The following is a 22,500-nucleotide window of genomic DNA, read 5'->3' as shown; positions in this document are numbered from 1 at the left end:
ACAAGCCTTTTTAGAAAGAAAAACCAATTTCATCTATTTAGACAATTAAACCTGAAGAATGAAAATACATCCATTTCATTTTTTGAAGTTATATATCTTTGTTATTAAGATCATGCTTATAGTATGCTAGCTATGTAGCTAGGATAGAAACAGTTTGGGCTTTTATTTATTTGTTTGTTTAAGAAAAGTGTGCATTCTTACTGTTATCATTATAATTGCCCAAGAGTTTAAAACTCAAGTCTTTACCAAAATAAACAAACACAGCTAAATTTTTTGAGGCCTGGCAACATGCTAAAATATCAGTGCGATTAGCCAGCAAATCCCATCTTAAGAAACGTTTTTATGACTAGGGACTTCTGCCACTTTACAAATGTATTCCTCTAAACCCACTAATTCAGTTAGCCTTTTCAATCCATTGTATTATTCTTAGGCCAGCATCATTCTGCATTAAATCCACTGCAGAAAGCTAAATTGAACGCAAAAAATCAGACCTGATCCAGGCTTCTTTTTGTTCAAAGATAGAGACCAAAAGTCCTCTGGTGCTGCCACACACTTTCATCACCAATTTATAGAAACCAACAGTATAAGGGAAAAGCAATGAAAGTCATTGTTTTGGGACTTCAAAGCATCTCTGTGTCAGAGGAAGGAAATCCTTTCAGTCAGCAGGGCAGTCTCCATAGTCCGCAGGTGGGTGAAAAGTTACACAGGACTAGAAGTGCCCTAAAGCTACAGAACTATTAATGATACCATGTGAGGAAAAGGCATGGCTTGGTAGGGATAATATAAATAGTGCAAATAAAAATAATCTCTCATGTAGCATTTTGGCTAAAATCTTACACAAGGTAAGATTCAAATTGGCACAAAACACAGGCAAGTACCTCTATATACAATCACATACCATCTTCAGATATTAATTAAGATTAATTCTAGTTCACCTAAACAGGCCAAAGGTTGAGGATGATAGAAAAAAATGCTGGAATTTTCTTAGCAATATTCTTCCTAGTAAAATATGAATACATTCTTGAGAATAGTTTCTACTTTCACCAACACATCAATTTATAGCAGTAGTTTCTCTGGAAAACAGCATATGAATACTGATTACCATACTGCTACTTAATTGATTAGTCAATAAAAAAATATATATCTTAATCTTAGGATTATAAAAGGAAGTTAGAATATGCAAATAGAGTCATATATTTTAAACAAGTAAGATTTACCTTAATATCTTGTTCCGAGCTCTCAGTTATAGCTTTCTGTGCAGCACTGGAGAGTGAATTTGCCACCTGTGGCTGAGCTTCTAGGAGCTTCTTTAGCTTCAAGTCTACCAATTTAGTGTTTTGTTCTGTTAAATACACAAACACCATGAATGACTGAGATACATTAAGATGAGCAGGCTATCAATTTAGGGGACATCATAAAAATATTACTATATTTTAAAGAAAAACATTAATTAGGCTTGTGAAATAACATTATCAGACCTGACATATGTAGAACTCTTCATATATATATATAAACTGTAATACACACTATATAACTATAGTATAACTGAATCTTTAGGTATGTTAACTATATTCTTTTTTTTAACACTTTTTAAAAAAATGTATTTATTTTTTATTTTTGAGAGAGAGCTCATGTCTCCAAGCAGACTCCCCACTGAGCACAGAGACTGACACGGGGCTTGATCTCATGATCCTGAGATCATGACCCAGGCCAAAATCAAGAGTCAGACACTTAACTGAGTAAATCACTCAGGTGTCCCTATATCATTTTTTATTGAGATATAATTGATATGTACCATTGTGTAAGTTTAACGTGTACAATGTGCTGCTTTGATACATTTATATAATGCAATACTATTACCATCACAGCATTAATTAACATCTCTATTACATTTATCATTTCTTTTTTGTGGTAGGAACAATTAAGATCTAGTCTCTATTCTCTAGATCTATATTCTTTGTATATATACACACATACACATAAACATATGTATTTTCCCCCTTATCAGTTCCCTTAAAGAATATAGTCAATATAACTTAAGACCATTCAGTTACACTTTATATTTAATAGTGGCTATGCTTACCTGAAAACCTAGGCCTGTATTAGATGTATACATTTATTTAAGTAACTGCATGGGTTATACATAATTAAATGAGCTATCTACAAAGTAGATATTTAAAAGAGGCAATACATTTTATTAAGTTATATTATTTGAGTTTCAATTCTTCTGGCATATTAAATTTATACACATAATACCATATTAAAACAAGTCCTTAATATTATCTCAGTCATGTACACATCGTTAGAATCCAGTGTTTTAAGTATTAATGTATTAAATATGAATAGAAATTTAAAATAAATAAAATACAGCTATAACTTTTAAAATAAATAATTTCAAATTATTTTCAGCAAGTATGTTAATCTTTAATAATAAAATAATTCAGAAACAAATGGAAACAATTCCATTTAAACAAATTCACTCAAAGCAACTCTTTAATAAAATGGTTGTAAAAGACATGCCAACCATTTGGTGAATGATATTTTTCATAAAGATTAATAAGTTTTCTAATTATAAGACTCTTAATAAATGCTATTATCATTACTTTCATGCAAATTGGTCAGTTTATATTGCTAGGCTTCTCTTTTAAACAATATCTGATGAACTATGGTCAAATCAAGATAAAGATTAAACAATTTATTATTAAAACATTATGACTTTTATATACATATTAAAAAAAGAATTTTGGGGAAAATAAAGAAAGGCTAAAAATCATAATACATGTTATGTGCTTCCAGATTCCAGTTCGCATTCCTATTATTGCCATGAAATAAACCTATACTCTGGATTGCAAAGTCTATCCTATGCACATGCCAATACTTATCTGCATGCTTGAGAGTTACAAACAATATATTAGTTAACTCCAAAAACAGGAGGGCTGAGATGTGTTTTCTTGTTTGGCATACATGAAGTAGGAGAGTTTTTTAAAAAAGACAAGAGTTAATAAGCCTGTTAGTCCTAACATTTTTTTTTTTTAAGTGAACATAAGTATTGAGAGTGGCTCTTTCATTTTCAAAAAAATTTGTTTTATTTATAAGTCATCACTACACCCAATGTAGGGCTCAAACTCATGACCCAGAGATTAAGAGTCGCATGCTCCACTGACTGAACCAGGCAGGTGCCCCTAGCCTTAATATTAACCAACCTTTAAAGTATTCCACCAACTTGCTACAACTAAAACCAGAAAACGTCCCTCACCTTACCTAAAAAATGGCTAATTTTTCTGTCTTTGTAATCTACTGCAAAATCAGAAAATATATACCATTTACTATCAGTGATTTTATATGCCCATAAATTGCATCTTAAGGCTTTAATTCTGTACTTATGGATACCCTCAGCAGTAAAGGGGGGTTAGTGGTTTCTGACAGAGCTTTCGGTGGTGGTTGTGGTAAACAGGTGGATAAGTAAAAACAAAAATCTCTTTCAAAAAGAAAAAAACAAACTTACCAAGTTCTACTATATTTTAAAAGAAAAAGGTAGTCCTAATTTTGGGTTAAACATTTAAAAATGTTCCTTAAATCCCAGCCTTCTCCTGGATTCGTACAATTATAAATACATGGACTTCTATTTAGTAAAAGTATAGTTTGACACTAGACCATGAAGGGGCCTACTAAGAAAGGGCATGGGTTTTCTTGGGTGCTCCTTAGTTTTTCTTGGGTGCTCCTTAGTCAGAAAGACTCTGGTTGATTGTTTCTTGGAGAAATAACAGCATGATTTCAAACAGAGGAAGAAGAAACAAAGCAGGTTAGCATTGAAGGGACATGCCAGGGTTGGGAAGAAGAATATCTACCTGTACTCACTACCTTTGGCTTTTTACAGAAAAAGATAAATATATTAGGGACTTCGCTTCCTCATCTTTAAGTCTAGAGAGATGGTCAAACACTTTTTATTCCTCTAAGAATTCAGTTCAAAGAGCATTTATGGAACCTCTCATGTATACAAAGCTTTGGATTGCTATCTGATGTTGACTATAGAAGCAATGCATTAGAACACTCATCTCATAAACCATAAGTATCTTTATATTTTACACAATCACTTAGTGATTATTTATTGACATAAGATATGAAATTAATTTAGTAGCAGTCCATAAGTAGTTTTCAAAATGTCTTACTGTAATTACTTATTGAATGGTAGAAATTAATTTATTAGCATTATATAAATATTTAAAGTAAGCACAAAATTTACAAAATAATATTACAACTAAGACTATCAATTCTAAACCAAAATATGATCCATGGTTGACATTTACATCTCAAATATTCCATAGGTATTACATCTTTACCTTATGACATTAAAATATTCAGGCTGAGATGGGAAATCAAGTTTTGAATGCTTATAAATTATCTCATGTACTATAAAATATAAAAATAAACTTTAGTATACAAAGTACAATTTATTATTCCAGTTTTATTGCTAATTTTAACATGAAATCTAAAACAAAATAACAAAATTGATGGAAAGTGGATTTAGCTAAATGATTTGTGAGGGTATAAGATGTAATAAAACTACACAAAGAGTTTATCATTATTAATGAGATAATAATAAAAATATGATGATAAAATTTGCCATGCAGCAGGATGCAAAATATTTATAATTTGAAATTACCGGGAGTATCAAGGTCATTTTCTAAGTTAGTAAGTTCATCTCCACCTCCTACAACAAAGCCTTCAGGAATCTCCTCGTTAGTATCTATCTCAATATTATCATTTTCATCTGTAGGAACATGTAGCAATGATGTTAGTATATTATTTCTATTTTATATCATTTATCCAAAATACTAAAGTATAAAACCCAGTATTTTAATGATAGTTATTCAAATATGGTCTGACACAGATCAGCAAGAAATCAGTTTTAAGTCACTTTTCACTACTGGATTAACATTTATATTTTAGATTCACATGTCAAAGATGAACTGTCACATCAAAGCAGATACAAAGGTTTTGACAATTTGCCACACACGGTCTCTGAATCACTGAGCTCATCAAGTCCCTATATTTTAAAATATAATGTGTAAGTAATCTCTAATAACAGCATACAAAAATAAAGTTGATTTGGCAATAAAGTCATTAAGTAATAGTTCTAAATTTCACATTTTTAGCATTTATTAGATATAAATATATAAAGAAATAAATCACTGTTCATAAACTTGTAGTTATATTTAATCATTTGCATGAAGACTTGAATGCTTTTCTACTATCAATGACTATTATCATAAAAGTATTATGGATAAATTAAGAGACAAAAATTGAGAATGAAATAGTACCTTATGTAAAAGAAAGTTCAGAAATAATTAGAACAGTCCATCTTGGAAGACTGAAAACTGGGAAAAACTGTTACTATTCAAAACTAAATACATGGAAATGAGGAAGCTGTACACTATTTTTTATTTTTATTTTATTTTATTTTTAAAAAAGATTTATTTTTTTCATGAGAGACAGAGAGAGAGAGAGAGAGAGGCAGAGACACAGGCAGAGGGAGAAGCAGGCTCCACGCAGGGAGCCCGATGTGGAACCCGATTCAGGGACTCCAGGATCACGCCCCAAGCCAATGGCAGGTGCTAAACCGCTGAGCCACCCAGGGGAACCCCTATACGCTATTTTTTAATACACTTAGTAAAATGTTTTAGGTCACAATTAATTAATGGAGTTTTTTACATTAAAGTTTTCTATTATATACTCTTGTCCTTTCTAAATCCAAGTGATAATATTGGTTAAGTAAATTTGAATTTTGTGCATTTGAAAAAGCACAGCAATAATTGGATTTGCATGTCAGAGGTTTAGCTTTAAAATCTGTTATTGACAGGCAGTGTATCTTTTAGAGAAATACCTCTCTAGCCCTGAGAATTGAAGAATATCCCTACTACTCTACAATTAACATTTTATTGGGCATCTTTTATTAATGATGAGGTATTCTAGCATTATTGCAATTGAAAAATTCAAAGTTCTATAGTTTTGGCTTAATCCTTCAGTATCTGTCCTTTTCCCTGCATACCTTTGTGTTTGATTTGGAGCCTCCCCAAGTAAATACTTACCATGATCATTAATATTAATACTAACAGTTTACATTTATTGAGGATGTTCCATGTACTACATAAGCCATTTAGAAGAACATGACAAAGAAAAAAAAGTTTTAGAAATGATCCTGGGGAGAAGCATTGCTGAACGCTTTCAAATTGCTAAGGCATCATACTTGGCTCCAGTATTTAAGTACAATCAGTTGAGAAATATTTTCTAATCAGTTGTGCTTAGCACAACTAACTTCATAAATGTTACATCTTCATTATCCTCAAAAATTCTCTAAACAGTTTTGTAGTAAACATGTCCAAATGAATGGACATGTATTTCCTGAGTACTAAATGTTTAGAATACTTCTCATATTAATCTGCCAGAAATAGTTTACTATCAATAGTTTTTAGAGTGTAATACATTGTTGCTGTCAACCAGCCTGTATTGATTATTACTGACCATAATTAACCTAGGGTAAAAGCATAAAATTCAACATTCACTTTGCACATTGTATCTACAATTTATAAAACATTGCTAGATGTTGAGGAGATACCAAATTGTATAAAACACTTATTCTGCCTTAAAGTTATACATTCAGGTAACTATGTAGGACAGATAAGTGTTTGGGGGTAAAAGTAAGTTACAGAGCAAATTCAAAAGATGAAAAGATTACTCTTTGCCAATAGTACCAGGAATTGTTCTTTTGGAGCACAAACCTTCAAAGCATACTAGAAGGAAAATAATGGGAGGTAAGTCTTCAAAGAAAGAACTGCAGAGAGGCCTGAAAGGCAGAATGGGAAGTTTAAATTCTACTTGATAGGAATGGAGAGATACTGATACTCTAACATGATCAGCACTGTGTTCTTTAAGAGCAGCCTATATGAAAGAATAGTCTTTATAAGCAATTTTCTATCCAAGTGTCTTATTGTAATCAGTTGTGAAATACGTATAAAATAATTAGTAGTAATATAAGCACTGAACTTTATGACTTTTAAAAATTATAGTGGCTTCAATATTATTCCTAAAATATCATTCTTGCTTACTTACATTCTGATATGCCTTCTTATGTGACAGAAAAAATGGTCTAGGATCGCCCACGTGAGTGTAATATGCATGTGACATCATCCTTCATGTGAGTGAGATTGCTGACCTAGATGTCAGACTGGAGAACTCAAAGGCTGCAGGCAGTAAATCTAGGTTGGAGACTGTTATAACCTCCAGGCAAGCAGCACAGAGAGCCTAACCCAGTATATAAGAATTGGGAGTGGGTATGATGTAGTTTGAAAATCTACTGGCTGGATGAAGAGGGGATACCGAGGAGGAGAGGGGTGAAGCAGACGTCAAAATTAACCCTCCAATCTGACTGACTAGAATGATAGCTTTGCTATGAAAAGAAATAGCTAAGTCTGGAAATGTGGTCAGATATGGGTACTTTCAGGTTCCGGAGATATGTAGAAAATTGTACTTCCTTTCATTATCCACGTATACAGTGCTGGGTTCCTATGTGATATTAAATGGGTGCCATTCATTTTATTTCCAGTGAAATGAACTCTATTTAGACTACCACTCACCAGCAATGCTGAGCGGGTTGACTCAGTGTTTATTTATGTATTGCTAACCTTAGATAAAAGGATTACTATATGGGAGGGCAAGAATAAAAATTGATCTCCTATACAGCTCAAGTCTTCTTAAGAATGGATTTCTACTTTCTTTCCATTCACTGACTTCAGTTTTACAACAAACCCTTGAATTCTTTTCAATAGTTAATGTTACACATTTCTTAATACCTGTGGAAATAGTCTAAATGCATTCTAGCAGAACTAAAGTGTATGTGTGTCTGTGTGAGAAATCGCATCTTACGTTTATGATTATCTATCTATCTAATCTATCTTTGTGGCTAACAACTAAAATCTCAGTAGGTGAGCATGGCAGAAAGTAAACTAGAGATCCAGTAGAAACTAGTTTACAAATATGGTACATATAATATATGCAGGAACAGGTAAAAGGAGATTGGATATACACTGGAATGAGACAGTATAGTCCACTTGACACTCAGGAGCACTATAAGCAAAATGGCAATCCCAGTGGTATGATAAATAGCACAGCAATAAGGCCAGTCATAAAATCTCATTTGTAAATAAGTTGAATGGAAAAAAAGGATATCTGGTGACAGTAAAAAAAAGCATTTTTACAAAAAGAAACTGAGGTGATCATAAACATATATTCAGAAAAAAAATTTTCTCACTTGTATCGTGATTTTTTAAATTCTCATTGAAGGTCCCTATAAAATTAATGACTTTAAAAGAAATAAAATAAAATTAATGACTTTTAAAGTTATTCTATAGAAATCAAATACAAAACAGAAAACACAATATAAATATAATTACTAATAAAAGCTGAAAATAAAAATTATATCTTGGTTAACAAGTTTTGATAAGCCTATTTGCCATAACTGAAATAAAGATAACACAGGAATAATAAACACATAAATTCTCATGGATGAAATTTTTAAAAAAAATTTCCTTTATACACTTGAAATGCAAAAACAATGTACACTACTTTATCTAAGTCAAAAAGCGGCAACAATGTCCACTGAAAAGTTAAATTACCCTAATCTAACTCAAACCAAAGTGATAACTTACTAATAAATATATAATAGAAAATATGTACCATATTTAATATACCATATAACATATACTAAATACATGATATGATTTAATCTTAACACAGGACAGATATCTCTTTCCAAGTGCCCATGGGCCATTAGCAAAAATTTATTTAGTCAAAATAAAAGCTTATTAATTCCCAAAGCAGAAATTCAGGCCATAACACCATACAATTAAAAATGAAAATATCAAACTCTGTACTCAAATACTCGCACCTTGCCAAGTAAAGATCAATATAATAAAATGAACCCACAAGTTGCAGGATTTTAAAATTAGGTTATTATAGGTCTATATAACTACTGAATGATGCAGAAATTGAGAAAAGATGCAGTATGCTACAATATCACCTGATTCTCTCATAAGCCCTAAAACTATGTCAAAAGGAGGACAAGTAAAAGCTAGCCTATAGCTCCTTGGACAGATATGCTTCTGTTATTTCACTAGAATTAGGCCATTTGTGGTTGCCATAGAGTGCAAGTGGGTTGTTTGAATATGGCTACATACAGGACCAAAAATACTTTGTGTGTATTTCCTGTAGACGCTATGAAACTGAACATACCTCACCTCAAATTTGCTAAGTTTTCTTTCCTAACTGAGACAGGTTGCTGCTTGAGAACACAAAAAAACCAAGCTTTTCAAGTAGGTTCAGGCAATGAGTCTCAGATCATGTTCAACATATTCCTCGGGCTGTGCTATATTATTTCAGCTCTTGACCACCCTCTCCTTTGTCTCTCTGGACCTCTGCTTCTAAAACCTTCCCATCTTCATCCTCCCATCTAGGCTAGTCCCTACTTATTTCTCTCTCCTCTTCCTTTCACACAATTCCTTATTCAGAACATTCCTACTAGACAACAGAAGAATAGATACTAATCTGTTAATTTTCCCACCTGACTTATCAACCTCATAATGTCATTTTTCCTTAGGAATTAGACTCTTGTGAACCCAAGTGAATTTCTAATTTACTATGCAAGTGTCAGCAAACTATACCATGGGGGCAAAATATAGCCCACCACAGATTTTGGGTAAATAACCAGCAGACCTATGCATTTACACAATGTTCAAGGCTACTTTCAGGCTACAAGAGCGGCAGTGAGTAGTTTAGACAGAAACCATATGGCCTTCAACACCTAAAATATCTACTCCTGCCCTTTTCAGGAAGTTTGCTAAATCTTGACCTAACATGGTGACTGTCATGGCTCATTAGGTAAGTACCTATGTATAATGGTTGAATTTCAGGCAGGAATTTTATCCTCTCCCTTGTCCTAAAGGTCTCTTCCCCTACTCCCAAACTCAACAGCTTCAGCTTAGACCTTGAGGGCAAAGGAGACCTAGTCTGATCCATATACCTTTACTGAGGTCAGGGAATAAGCCTACTCTACTTGTTGTAGGTCAACCTTAGCTCTGATTAAGAGCCTACCATCTGATATATGGTTGCTTTCAATATCCAAAATATAGTGTGTCCCATAGGAGAAATGGACCCTGGTCACTTTGATCTTTTTAGGGAACAGAGACTAGACTCCTCAGGTTTTTTTTTTTTTTTTTTTTTTTTTTTTTTTTAAATTTTTATTTATTTATGATAGTCACACAGAGAGAAAGAGAGAGAGGCAGAGACACAGGCAGATGGAGAAGCAGGCTCCACGCACCAGGAGCCCGACGTGGGATTCGATCCCGGGTCTCCAGGATCGCGCCCTGGGCCAAAGGCAGGCGCCAAACCGCTGCGCCACCCAGGGATCCCAACTCCTCAGGTTTTGATAAGTTATCTACTGAACCCTGTCCCATCTTTATTTCACCTGACTTTCCCTGTTCTAGTCTATACTTCTTTGCTAGCTTCACAAATCCAATCCGCATTTGCTTTCATTTATGTTGTTTGATTACTGAATGATACCAAAATCAGCTCTTCACGTTCCCCAGTTACCAAGTAGGGAAGATATGCATTCTTTGGATTTTCACATTGATGAAGTCTCTCTACCGAGTTTAGTCCTGGCTTAGTCTCACCTGGGGTTGACTATACTGATAAGACCAATTACACAGATGACCCTTTCTATCTATGACTCTTCATAGATGAAGAAAAGCTTGGCTTTGATTATTAAAAGCCAAATACCTGATTGATGGGGGCACAGGGTTTATCCATAAAAATAAAATAGATTAAAAAGATATAAAAATAGATACAAGAAAGAGAAGATGAAGATCAGTGTGCTTGAATCTTCCAAAGAGTAGATCAAGTGCCACCTTAGACTAGGAGGAGAAAGAAAAAATGAGAAGGTATAAAGAAAGAGGCAGTTGGAAGCGTTCATGAAAAAAAAGAACAGATCAGGAGGGACCACATGAACAAGAGAGTTAGCACTGAAAGACCAGTCAGCACCAATGTGAAGACTCTACAGTGAGCTCCACTCATGGTCTATGATAAAGCCTTTCTGTTATCCAGTGACATCTGCCTGAGACTTCATTTTAACATTAACCAATCTAAAAATAATAATAATAAATAATAATTAATATTAAAACTTGGGGATCCCTGGGTGGCTCAATAGTTTAGCACCAGCCTTCAGCCCAGGGTGTGATCCTAGAGACCTAGGATCGAATCCCGTGTCAGGCTTCCTGCGTGGAGCCTGCTTCTCCCTCTGCCTGTGTCTCTGCCTCTCTCTCTCTCTGTGTCTCTCACGAATAAATAAATAAAATCTTAAAAAAAAATATTAAGACTTTTAATTCTTAGCCTTCCCACAGTTTATAGCTTATTTAAAATAGCATTATTTGCTCACTATTGAAAAAAATATTAAGAGACATTAGATGCCTCTCTATCCCACTATTACAATGAGTTTATGAATTTTTCTTATGAGTTTATGATATGACAAGAAGGGAGCATCAGTAGCTTTAGAACGCTTTATATGGAGGGTCAATAATATGAGTTTTTTTCTATATTCTGAGATATAAGGACGCAAAGATTTTTATGACTTACTTGGAATAGCTGGAATTTTTATGATGCCAAAGAAATACCTTGTTATTAATAGTAAATGAAGGCAAATTATCATAGCATTATATAAATGTAGCTATGAGTAGCAACTGATGTTACTATAAAACTGTAGTGGAGAGTGTAGAAATTGCAATAAAAATTCCAAATGATAGGAGTTGAAAAGTAAGATGAAGGATTTAAGAAGGTATAAACAATCTGAGGAGACCGGAAGGACAGATACACAGCTGTTTAGGAAAGCAGCTTTCAAATTTATGGGATGGAAAGTTATATGCTATAGACATTAACTAGAATTCTCTACAACAGTAAGTTTGTAACATAAGCAATCAATTAGAAATAACAGCAGTAAGTTTCAGTTTACTTTGAAGAAACTTACCATTGACCTAGAAATTGCTTACCTCTGTTTCAGTTCTCTAAGGCAGTTCTCTAAGGTCTTATTCGAGTCCACCACACTTGCCTACTCTTCAGAGTGATCTTAGCATTCTAAGATTAACTCAGGACAAGAATCTCGCATGCTTTGGTAAATAAATAGGTTATACACCTTTGAAATTTAAAAAAAAAAAAAAAAACCCAAACCAAACCAAACCAAAACCACTCACAGGCCTCTTGAGTGTACTCCTCTTAAACAAAAATGTAAAAAGTTCCAAATTAAGGATGCCCAAATTGAGCCTTAAGAGGCAAAATCAAAATTCTTCTAAATCAAGTCTACAGTCTTTATCCTAACATCAAGCTGAGAATACTTTCTGCAGATACTGAAGAAGACTTTCTCAGAATAAGGAAACTACGAAGAAATGTATATGGGGCTTACTCAAAATGCTTGCATATCAGGCTATGAGGCCAGAACACTGTTAAGGCTACTTTCTAAAGATCTAGTTCTAAGCAAAACTCTTTTGTGTCAAAGCTCAATACTAACAAGTCTCATGACCTCGAGGTTGAGGACCTGAATGCATTTTACTCACTCCTACTACAATTAATGAGGCATCAAGGGGAATCATAGGGATCCCTGGGTGGCGCAGCGGTTTAGTGCCTGCCTTTGGCCCAGGGCGTGATCCTGGAGACCCGGGATCGAGTCCCACGTTGGGCTCCGGGTGCATGGAGCCTGCTTCTCCCTCTGCCTGTGTCTCTGCCTCTCTCTCTGTGTGTGACTATCATAAATAAAAATTTATTTAAAAAAAAGGGGGGGAATCATAAAACAAAGTCTGTATGAATTTTTTCCTAAATCGTATTCTAATAAAGTAAAAATTAAGCCCAAAAGTTGATTTGGAAAACAGCAAGCATTATCTTTTTATTTATTAAGCTTCCTATAGGTTTTTTGCAACATATCAATAGGTTAGAAACTTTATATACTTGATGCAACATTTTGAAGTGAGAATAAAAAGTCCCAAAGGTCCACTGCAGATTTCTGGGTTGTCTGTAGAATATGATACAAGATTCTTTAACTCACCTCCAGATGCCTTTGACCTTTCTTTCAACTTTTCTGCAGCCATTTCACCATAGCTGGGAAGTTCTGACATCTTCACTCCAGATCGAGCTTCTGCTATTAGCTGACGAGCTCTCTCTCTCAGCTGCCGACGTCGCTCTTCATCTTGCTGCTAAGATATATTGAACAGTTGCCAACTCAGTAATTGACAGAAATGCAATTTCATTTTCAATCTGATCATCATGATAGTAACTGGTTTACAGCATGGTGCTTGGCCCACATTATAAATAGGATGCTCTATATCAGTTGGATGTCACACCATTTTTAAAAGACATCTTAGAATCAGATTTTTAAAAAATATTTACAAATTATTGTATTAAAATGTCTGCTAAAAATTCAAACTAGCCTTTAAAGAATGCTTGGCAATATATATTGCTGAGAAAATAGTAGGGACTGTTATTAATAAAATAATCAGGTTTATTGAAAAAAGTCATTAATAGTAAAAACAGAATTTCAAGTAATACCTTATGTTTTTTAAATAGAATTTAACTTGCTATTTTCTTTTTTTTTTTAAAAAGATTTTATTTATTTATTCATGAGAGACATAGAGAGAGAGAGGCAGAGACATAGGCAGAAGGAGAAGCACACACCACGCAGGGAGTCCGACATGGGACTTGATCCCGGGACTCCAGGATCAGGCCCTGGGCTGAAGGCGGCGCCAAACCGCTGAGCCACCCAGGCTGCCTGACCTGCTATTTTCTAATAAAGGTATAGAGCACTGGCCAATAGACATCTTCAGTAGCAGAAAATGCTGCCACACCATATTGATCAAATATAAGAAACAGTATTTTAAGGAGGCTAGAGTGGAATGGAGATAGTATGTTAGTTATGCCAGTTATAGTTGTTGGTAGTTTTAAAATCAGAATATTGGGTAACTGATGTACTATCCCCATTCCTACTCCTTCTCCCCTCAAATGCACATTAAGAAGGAAAAATAAGGGGCGCATGGGTGGCTCAGCTGGTTAAACCTCTGCTTTTGGCTCAGGTCATGATATTAGGGTCCAGGGATCAAGGCCTATGTTGGGCTCCCTGTTCAGCAGGGAGTCTGTTTCTCCCTTTCCTTCTGCCCCTCTCCCCAACTCTCCCAGAGTGTGTGCGCTCTCTCAAATAACTAAATAAATAAAATCTTAAAAAAAAAGAAAAAAGAAAATCTAATGTGTTTTTTAATATTTAAAGTAACTAAAAACTACAGAGAATTAAATAACTAAAATTTGTGCTTATTAAAAAGGATTAATATGAATTGTAATATCCAATGTGAAAGTGCTTTGTAAGCTGGAAAATTTATAAAATATATATTAAATAATATATAAAATAGAGATGGTAGTCAGAAGTTAGGTGGGTCACTGTAGGGGAAACTAGGAGGTAGGAACAATACACAGACACAGAAGCAAGGAGGTACAATGGAGAAAAAGCACATAGCATAGGGCAAAAATAACAACAGAAAGACAAGGCAAGAAAAATAAAGCTGGGCAGATAAGACTGTAGAAGCCCTGTCCATCAGGGTAATTTATTGTAAAGAAAGCAAGGGTCAGTTAAAGGTTTGTTTTTTGTTTTTTTAAAGATTTTATTTATTTATTCTTGAGAGAGAGAGAGGCGGAGACACAGGCAGAGGGAGAAGCAGGCTCCATGCAGGGAGCCTGACGTGGGACTCGATCCCCGGTCTCCAGGATCACGCCCTGGGCCGAAGGCGGCGCTAAACCGCTGAGCCACCTGGGCTGCCCTAAAGGTTTGGTTTTGAATGTGTGTGTCTTTGGTGGGAGGTTGGGGGAGAATGACCAACTAGAGGTGTTATTTGAGAAAGATGAATATGACAAAGGTATTTAAGATAGGTTGGCATAGAGAAACTAGAAAGAGATTAGGTAGGAAGCTCTTGTAATAATAGCCCAAGGAAGTTGTAATGAGATCCAGAAGTAGGATGGTAGCAACTGGAATCAAAGAGACAGTGTAAGAATATATTAGAGGTAGAACTGGTACCTATACCAATTCTTTGTAACTGATTAGATACAGAGGGAAGAAAGAAACTGATTCAGGAGTTTTAAACTCGGATAACTAGTAAAACTGTGGCTCTAAAAGATAAACTAAGAGGAGCTTTAGGAAGAAAAAAGAGAGGAAGTTAGGAGTAAGACAGACTGGGTTTGGGAGGTTGGCTGGACATCCAACTGGACATCCAACTAAAGATGTTATGAGGTAGGTGCAAAGTGAAATTCATGTTAGGAAGTGAAGTCAAACTATGAGTACAGAGCTGAAATTGTAGGAATATATGAAAGTGCCAGAAGGGATACAAAGAAAAAGGGGAGCTACTGACTAAAATATGGAAAACATCTGCATTTAGATGAGAAGAGGAAAAGGAGACAGAGAAAGAGGAAGAACCAGAACACTGCTGTATCCTGAGAATCAAAGTAGAAGAGACTTTCATGAAAAATGGCTGCAGTACATGTGAGAGGTTAGTGAGTCTGAACATTATAAAGTGCTATCAAGCGGTGCCTGGGTGGCTCAGTCGGTTAAACATCTGCCCTCAGCTCAGGTCATGATCTCATGGTCCTGGGACGGAGCCCCATGTTGGGCTCCCTACTTTGCAAGGAGTCTGCTTCTCCCTCTTCCTCTGCCTCTCCCTCCCACCCCCACCCCGCTTGTGTTCTTTTTCACTCACTCTCTCTCAAATAAATAAAATCTTAAAAAAAAAAAAAAAGGTCAATCAAACTTGGTAGGCAATCCTACTAGGGGTAGATTGCAGGGGTAGACACCAAATTGATGGAGCTCAAACCTAGGCAGTTCTTTCATACATTTTGAGATAACTAGAAATGAGAATTAATTTGAGTAGATAAATAAGGGTATAAGATGCACCAGGAGACATCATGCTTAAAGCTCCTAATAGACAAAATGCAACAATTTCAGTATTAAAAAGAACAATGACTGCAGTGAATTGAATCAATGAAATCACATATCAAATCAATGAAAAGTTATCAATTCATTGTGATATTCAGAAAGTTCTTTGATGGGGCACCTGACTTGCTCAGTCAGTAGAGCATGCTACTCTTGGTCTTGGGGTCGTGAGTTCAAGCCTCACGTTAGGTATAGGAATAGAAAAGATTTGTTTAAAAAATTAAACAGAATGAGGAAAAGAACAAAGGGAAATTTTTTTTAAAGTTCGTAGGAGGATGTATAAATTCATTAGAGGCAGCTTTTAAAACAACTCCTCTGAAAATCTGCAATTAGAAGAAAAGAATCAAGCAATTATCTTGTCTTTCTGAATTTTAGGGTAACTAAATAGTCCTAGTCAATGAGAGAAAGCGCCATGTCATACAATAATACCAGCTATAATAATTTTTAAGAGGTAAAATTACAAAAACATAATCTTGTCATTCATAAAAGAATGACTCTGGCATAGATTATCAACAGTTATTAAAGCTCTTTGATAAATGTCTGATGGGAAACCAGATATTTGTATTATGCTGTGGCAGACTGTATTTTCCAAAGATGGCCATGACAGTATTTTTCATTCCACATGTTCTCTGCGATGTGACCTTGCCATTCCCTCATCAAGTGGTAGAGTTTAATTCCTCTCCCCTTGAATCTCGGCCAGCTTTAGGCACTTGTATTATAATCAGTAGAATAAGTTAAGTGTTGTGGGTGATTTCCAAAGCTAGGTAGGAAAAGCCATACCCCTTTTTGCCCAGTTCTCTTGAAATTCTAGCATTTTTTACTCTCTGGGAACCCAGCTGTCATGCCAGACAAGTTAAGCCTTGAGACTCCTTGGCCCACATACCAGACATGTGAAAGAAGAGGCATTCAGAAGACCACAGTCCTTAGCCATTTTAAGTCAACCCCAACTATTCAAGTCTCCTTAGACAAATGCGCAACAGAGACAAAGCATCCCCACTGTGCCTTAAGTTCTGACCCAAAGAATCGGTGAGCATAAAAACAATTTTTTTTTTACACCACTAAGTTTGGGGTAGTTTTTACACAGCAATAGTAATTAGAACATATGCTTAAGTAACACCACTATTTCCTAGTTGCAAGGAGAAACCTCTTGTAAATGGAGAGATCAGAACTAAATCAGGGATTAGGGTCCACTAATCTAATAGTCTTGGCATCATTAATGCTGGGTCAACGGTATGTTAAATTTTTTGATGTGAAGGACATAAAGTGCACACCACCAATAATATTCCAGCCCAAATGTTTAAAGTGAATTCACTAGGCCTTTCAATAAAACTTCAGTTTATCATATACACAGAGGATAGAGAAACATGATAAATGGCACGGCAAGGAAGCAACCAAATAAATTCAGGTATGATATTCAGGATAACTGACTTGGTCATTTTAACAAGAAAGTTATGAAAACAAACACACAACAAAAACCAACTAACCAATCACCATCACCACCACCAACAAAAGAAACCTAACCAGATATAGTGTATAGTCCTGGGTTAGACAGTGGTTTGAACAAACCATTTTTAAGGGACATTGCTGCATCAATTACAGAAATCTGAATATAACCATAGTACTAAATGAAAGGAAAATACAAGTTGACTGGAAAAAAAAGTTTATTCAGTAATAACCTCATTTTGGCAAAATAAATACACATATAGATATACATATATAGAGAAAAACTTGGAAGGGTATTCGCAAAGTCGTTATGATGGAAACATCTGGGTGTGGAAATGTGATATTTTTGTTTTCTTACTGTGGTTTGTCTTCATTTTCTAATTTTCTCTAAGTGTACTACTTTTATAAATAAAAGTTATTTTAAAAATCTGAGGAGAAGGAAGGAAAAGATGAGATGGTAGGTTTCCATCTCATGAGGGGTGGGTGGAAGTTGTGGTAAAAGCAAAAGAAGGGAGACCCACATTCCAGGGAAATTCTCTCAATATTTAGAGACAAAACCTTACTTGTAATTAGAGGAGTAGTATGCAGTAGGCAGGGTAAGACTGAAGATGGGAGCATAATATGCATAAATCTGCAGTTCTCTACTAATATTTCTGAACTTGGAAAATATACTAAGAATAAAAGGAGATACATGCTCGATTATGGTGATTCTGGTAATGGTTGCTGATATTTCTTAGCTTTTATATGCATGATCTCATTTAATTTTCACATCCCGATTTTTACCAATGAGAACATTTAGGTTTAGAGTTCTAAATTCACAACAACTAGAATGGATGTCAGAACCGGGAGTCCAGCCCAGGTCTGTTGGACTACAGACAGAGCCCTTGCTCTAAACCGAGAAAATATTTGATCCCCAAAAGTATCAAATTACACGACCAACTAAGGAAAATTGAGCTTTTACTAAACTTTCATCTTTCAAACTTAAGAAAAGTTAAGAGCACTAATAAAAATCATTATTTGGTATGCCTCAGGCAACTAGGTTTAAGTGAATTTCACTGCGTGAATAATAACTTCTTGCAGAGCTGGAATTTGGTGATTCAGACTAAGATGAAGCGGTCTTGGGTCATCTTAACTGAGTTAAAATGAAATAAATGATTCTACCTTTCCAAATACAAAATGGGAACCTAATTTTTTTCTCACAAGCTACCACGTCCCCTTGGTCTCTCTCCTCCTCCAATAATACTCTCATCTGCAAATGTTTCTAAGAGCTTACCAAGAGTGCAATTTAACACAGGCAATCATTAATAAAACCAACTCTAAATACTAATTAGGGACACTTTATCAATTTCCATGTAAATTGTTTGTTTGTACCTATTTACCCGTTATTGTTCTCTATACAATAGAAAAAAATGCAAATGAACAAATCAGAATGCAGCCCTAATGGGACTTTCTGTTTATAACCATTAGCCCAGAGGTGTGCTGTAATTCAATTCTCAAGTAGCAAGATTTAGCCTCATTAACAGACTGCAAGGGCAGGTTACAACTCATAAAACCCTACAGTAAACAAAGTTTATGGACACAGCACAAAATCTTGAGCCTGATTGACAGAATTCTAGTTCCCTATCAGATTGCCTTGATTTACTTTTCTACTAATGTCCTAACACCACAGAGACAATTTTGCTTGGGCCTAGAGCTCTCCAGTGGGATGGCATATCTGCGTTGTTTGTTTTCTTACCCATTAACTTCCCTTAAGACAAAGAACCAACTGAAAAAATAGAAGCTAATTGTTAAGGTCAAAAGGAAAAGCTTGTGATTATAGCAATTGATTATGCAACAATTTTTATTTAATTGACAGTATTAATTTCCAGATTCATTATAAGTAAAACTATTTCATTTTAATTTTTATATGTAAGCTCCATTAAAAAGTTGATTTTTGCAGTAATATTTACAGAATAGTTAACAACAAAAATCTATGGATCTTTTGCTCAGTAGAGACATACTGTTTATGTCAAAGGAACAAAATAACCAGAGAGTACGGATGATGGTTATTTTTGTACAGCATTCAGTCCAAACTGCTCAGATATGTAGATGAGTACTTCTGACAATAATGGTTTACTTAAACCTATCCAAGTAGAAATGTGTTATTGCTATTTTTTGACCATTCTGCATTCAAAAAAGACAAAAATAAATTAGCTGTAAATAAATCATCTGTTTACTATCTGCTGAAAAAGGAATCTTTTCACTGGGATGCATAGGTAAGGTCACTTAGGAAATGGCTGTCACTAAAAAGGAAAGTGCACTTGAAAAATCCAATACAGTAGGAAATTTATGTATCTTTCATTTACCTGCCTAGTCTAAATAACCTTAAATAAACTGAAGTAGTTGGCTTCCTATTTCTATGAATGAGTCTGATGACATTTACCTTTTGCCATACAGTATTATTTGGAATTAGACTGTTACGTAGGATAATCTGGCTTTTGTATGACGGATGCACTCTTTGGGAGGGCTTGATGAAAGCTGTATTTTTGGAAGGTCACCCTCCTCACACACATCTTTTTATATAAAACAGGTTGTAACAACTTTTTTGGTAAATACTAGCTCTGTCCCTGTGCACAGTGTTTTCACACGTTGACTTGTTCAGTGCTCACAATTCTGTAGTAACTACTATCTCTCTGATTTGATAGAAATCAAATCTCACTTAAATACACTGCCCAAGGTCATACATCTTGTAAATGGCATAGTAAAAATGAAAAATCACTGCCTGATTTCAAAGCACTGGTCCTACCTATCACATAACTGGTGTTCAGAGAATGTTTCTGAGGCCCTACTGTGATTGTGATTTTTTTTTTAAATTCGTTTTTTTTTTTTTTTTTACTTATTCTTGGATTTTACAAATCAGGTTAAATTCCCCTTTGTCCTACTGAATACACAGCGGTGAAAAGAAACTAACTTGTTTATATTCATTTAAAACAGGTTCCCAATCTTTCCCTTCTCAAAAGTACTGAATGTAGTACTCTTAAGCTTTACTTTTCTCTTTGCTAACATCTTCAGCATAAGGCAAAAGTCCTGTTATGGTGCAAGGAAAGAGCTTGTATTTCAATACAACAAATTTAAGTATTTCCAAAAATAGAAAGTGGATCAGAACTAACCACTTTGGACATAAGCAGAAAAAATATTTAGTCCTTTCACAGCATGTCTTCAAGTTACTGTTTTCCTTATCGTTCTGAAATGGTCTACAATCTGCCATAGATAGATGCACTAGTAAAACTTGAACAATTTAAGGACAAACTCTTCAAGAATAAGTAATGTAATTCCTTGTTTCCTTTCCATAAAAATGTATTGGTATGCAATTTTTATATTTCACAGTTCACCGACATCTAGGCAAGCTTTCTTCCACTGCTTCAATGGTGCTACTTTTAATTTTATCCTCCTTAGTCGTAGTAATTAAAGTGATCAGCAGTGGCATCCCAGCGGCTTTGACACAGCTACAACCCCCTAGCAGACTTTTGCTTTTAAGGGGAAAGGGAAGAAAAAGACTAGAGTTTCATTTCACAGAGAACAAGAAAATCAAGCTTCTCCAATCCTCAACTTCATTCAATTGTTCTTTCAGCAGCCTTTGGATCTTAAGAATCAAATAAAAATGGCTGCCATGGGGGGTCCTTTTTATGCTTGCTGCAAATGTCACCAACTGACATTACTTTAGCCAAAAAATGATGCCATGGATTTGTGAAGGTGAATTAGAACACGAGAAACTGTCAGTGTAGCTGCTGAGATCATTACCCACCCATGGGTGTCTTTCATAACATTAGATATTTTTATTCAGTTAGTTGAAAAATAAGGATTGAAAAGTCTATCTAATAAACATGTCTACAACATGTTTTCATAAAATAAGCTTTAACAAAACTAAAAATATTGTTTCAAATAATGTAATTTGCATCTTTACTCTTTGTAAATTTGTTTATAGCAAAACAAAGCACCCTATTTCCTCCAACAAACCATAATTCCATATCCTTTACCATCCTTAACAACACAATATCCTGTGCTTAACTGTTACTTTCAGTGTTTCATACAGTCTTAGTAATTGGACTTTTATTAATTGGGTTAAATACATTTTAACTTTTCCAAACATTTTTTTAAAAAGGGCTTTACCTAATACTGCCAGTATTTCACAAGATTCTGTTCTCATAATGGTCCATGAAATTCCTCAATTTTATAGTAAACTAAGAGAAAGAACTTGACTGCCACCCTTTCATCATTCGACAGGAAGCAAGGCTCTGTTATTAGGCATTCAGAAAGGGGGAAAAAAAATTCTGTGCTTGTCCAGAGGCAAGGATTACCAAAGTGCACCTATTCACTTGCTACTGAAGACAGAATGAAAATAAAAAATAAAATTACAAGATCTTTAAAGGTTTGGGTAGACTAGATATTTTACTGCTAGCTTGATCAGCTCTTGACTGAATAAATAGGATTTAGGGTGAAACATTAAAACTGTTTAGCAGATCTTTTCAACCCAACTCAAACTTTTCTTATGCTGGTTTGTAATATAAGCAGACATGCTTATAAATGGCCACACCTGCTCATTTCTCTGGGGATGGCCTGATCTCTGTTTCTCTAACAAAGAAAGAAAGAAAAAAAAAATCAGCCTTTCTTGTTGCAAAACAGAGTGGAAAGTCAAAATCTTTCTCAAGTTTGCCCCATCTGGCCAGATTAAATCTTTGATCAACCCTGGGGATTACATTTATTTTTGTAGTAACTACTAAATTTTGGATTTATTTAAAATGCATAGGCAAAATATTAAACACAATGTGACTATTAGTTTGAGATCTGGTTTTTAGTATATGAGTAGAAAATATAAAAGGACTAATTCAGGAAAAAAGACACGCATATTAAGAATTTAGTTTTCATTAGTATTCAATTCACGAAACTGAATATACCATTCCGAAGTTTTTAATGTATCTCTTTGTTTCAAGATACAGGATACAGCAATTATTTTTTTAATC

At 34.7% G+C, this 22,500-nt stretch overlaps 1 protein-coding gene across 22 annotated transcripts in view; it reads right to left on the bottom strand.

The window, feature by feature from the left end:
- EHBP1 (EH domain binding protein 1) overlaps positions 1-22,500 on the bottom strand; it is a 346,207-nt gene that overhangs the window by 47,435 nt on the left and 276,272 nt on the right. For 11 of the 22 annotated variants that reach the window (XM_049115565.1, XM_035721685.2, XM_025469004.3 and 8 more), the window contains 3 exons: positions 13,139-13,286; positions 4,664-4,771; positions 1,218-1,342 (listed from right to left, as the gene is read on the bottom strand). In XM_049115565.1, coding sequence (XP_048971522.1) covers positions 1,218-1,342; positions 4,664-4,771; positions 13,139-13,286 — 381 coding nt within the window. Of the gene's footprint in view, positions 1-1,025; positions 1,074-1,217; positions 1,343-4,663; positions 4,772-13,138; positions 13,287-22,500 lie in introns of those variants that run through there. The other 11 variants (XM_025468970.3, XM_049115567.1, XM_049115568.1 and 8 more) reach the window with 4 other exon arrangements.

This window comes from Canis lupus, chromosome 10, assembly GCF_003254725.2.
Source record: "Canis lupus dingo isolate Sandy chromosome 10, ASM325472v2, whole genome shotgun sequence".
NCBI classification, from domain to species: Eukaryota; Metazoa; Chordata; class Mammalia; order Carnivora; family Canidae; genus Canis; species Canis lupus.
This window is presented reverse-complemented; position numbering and strand designations above follow the sequence as displayed.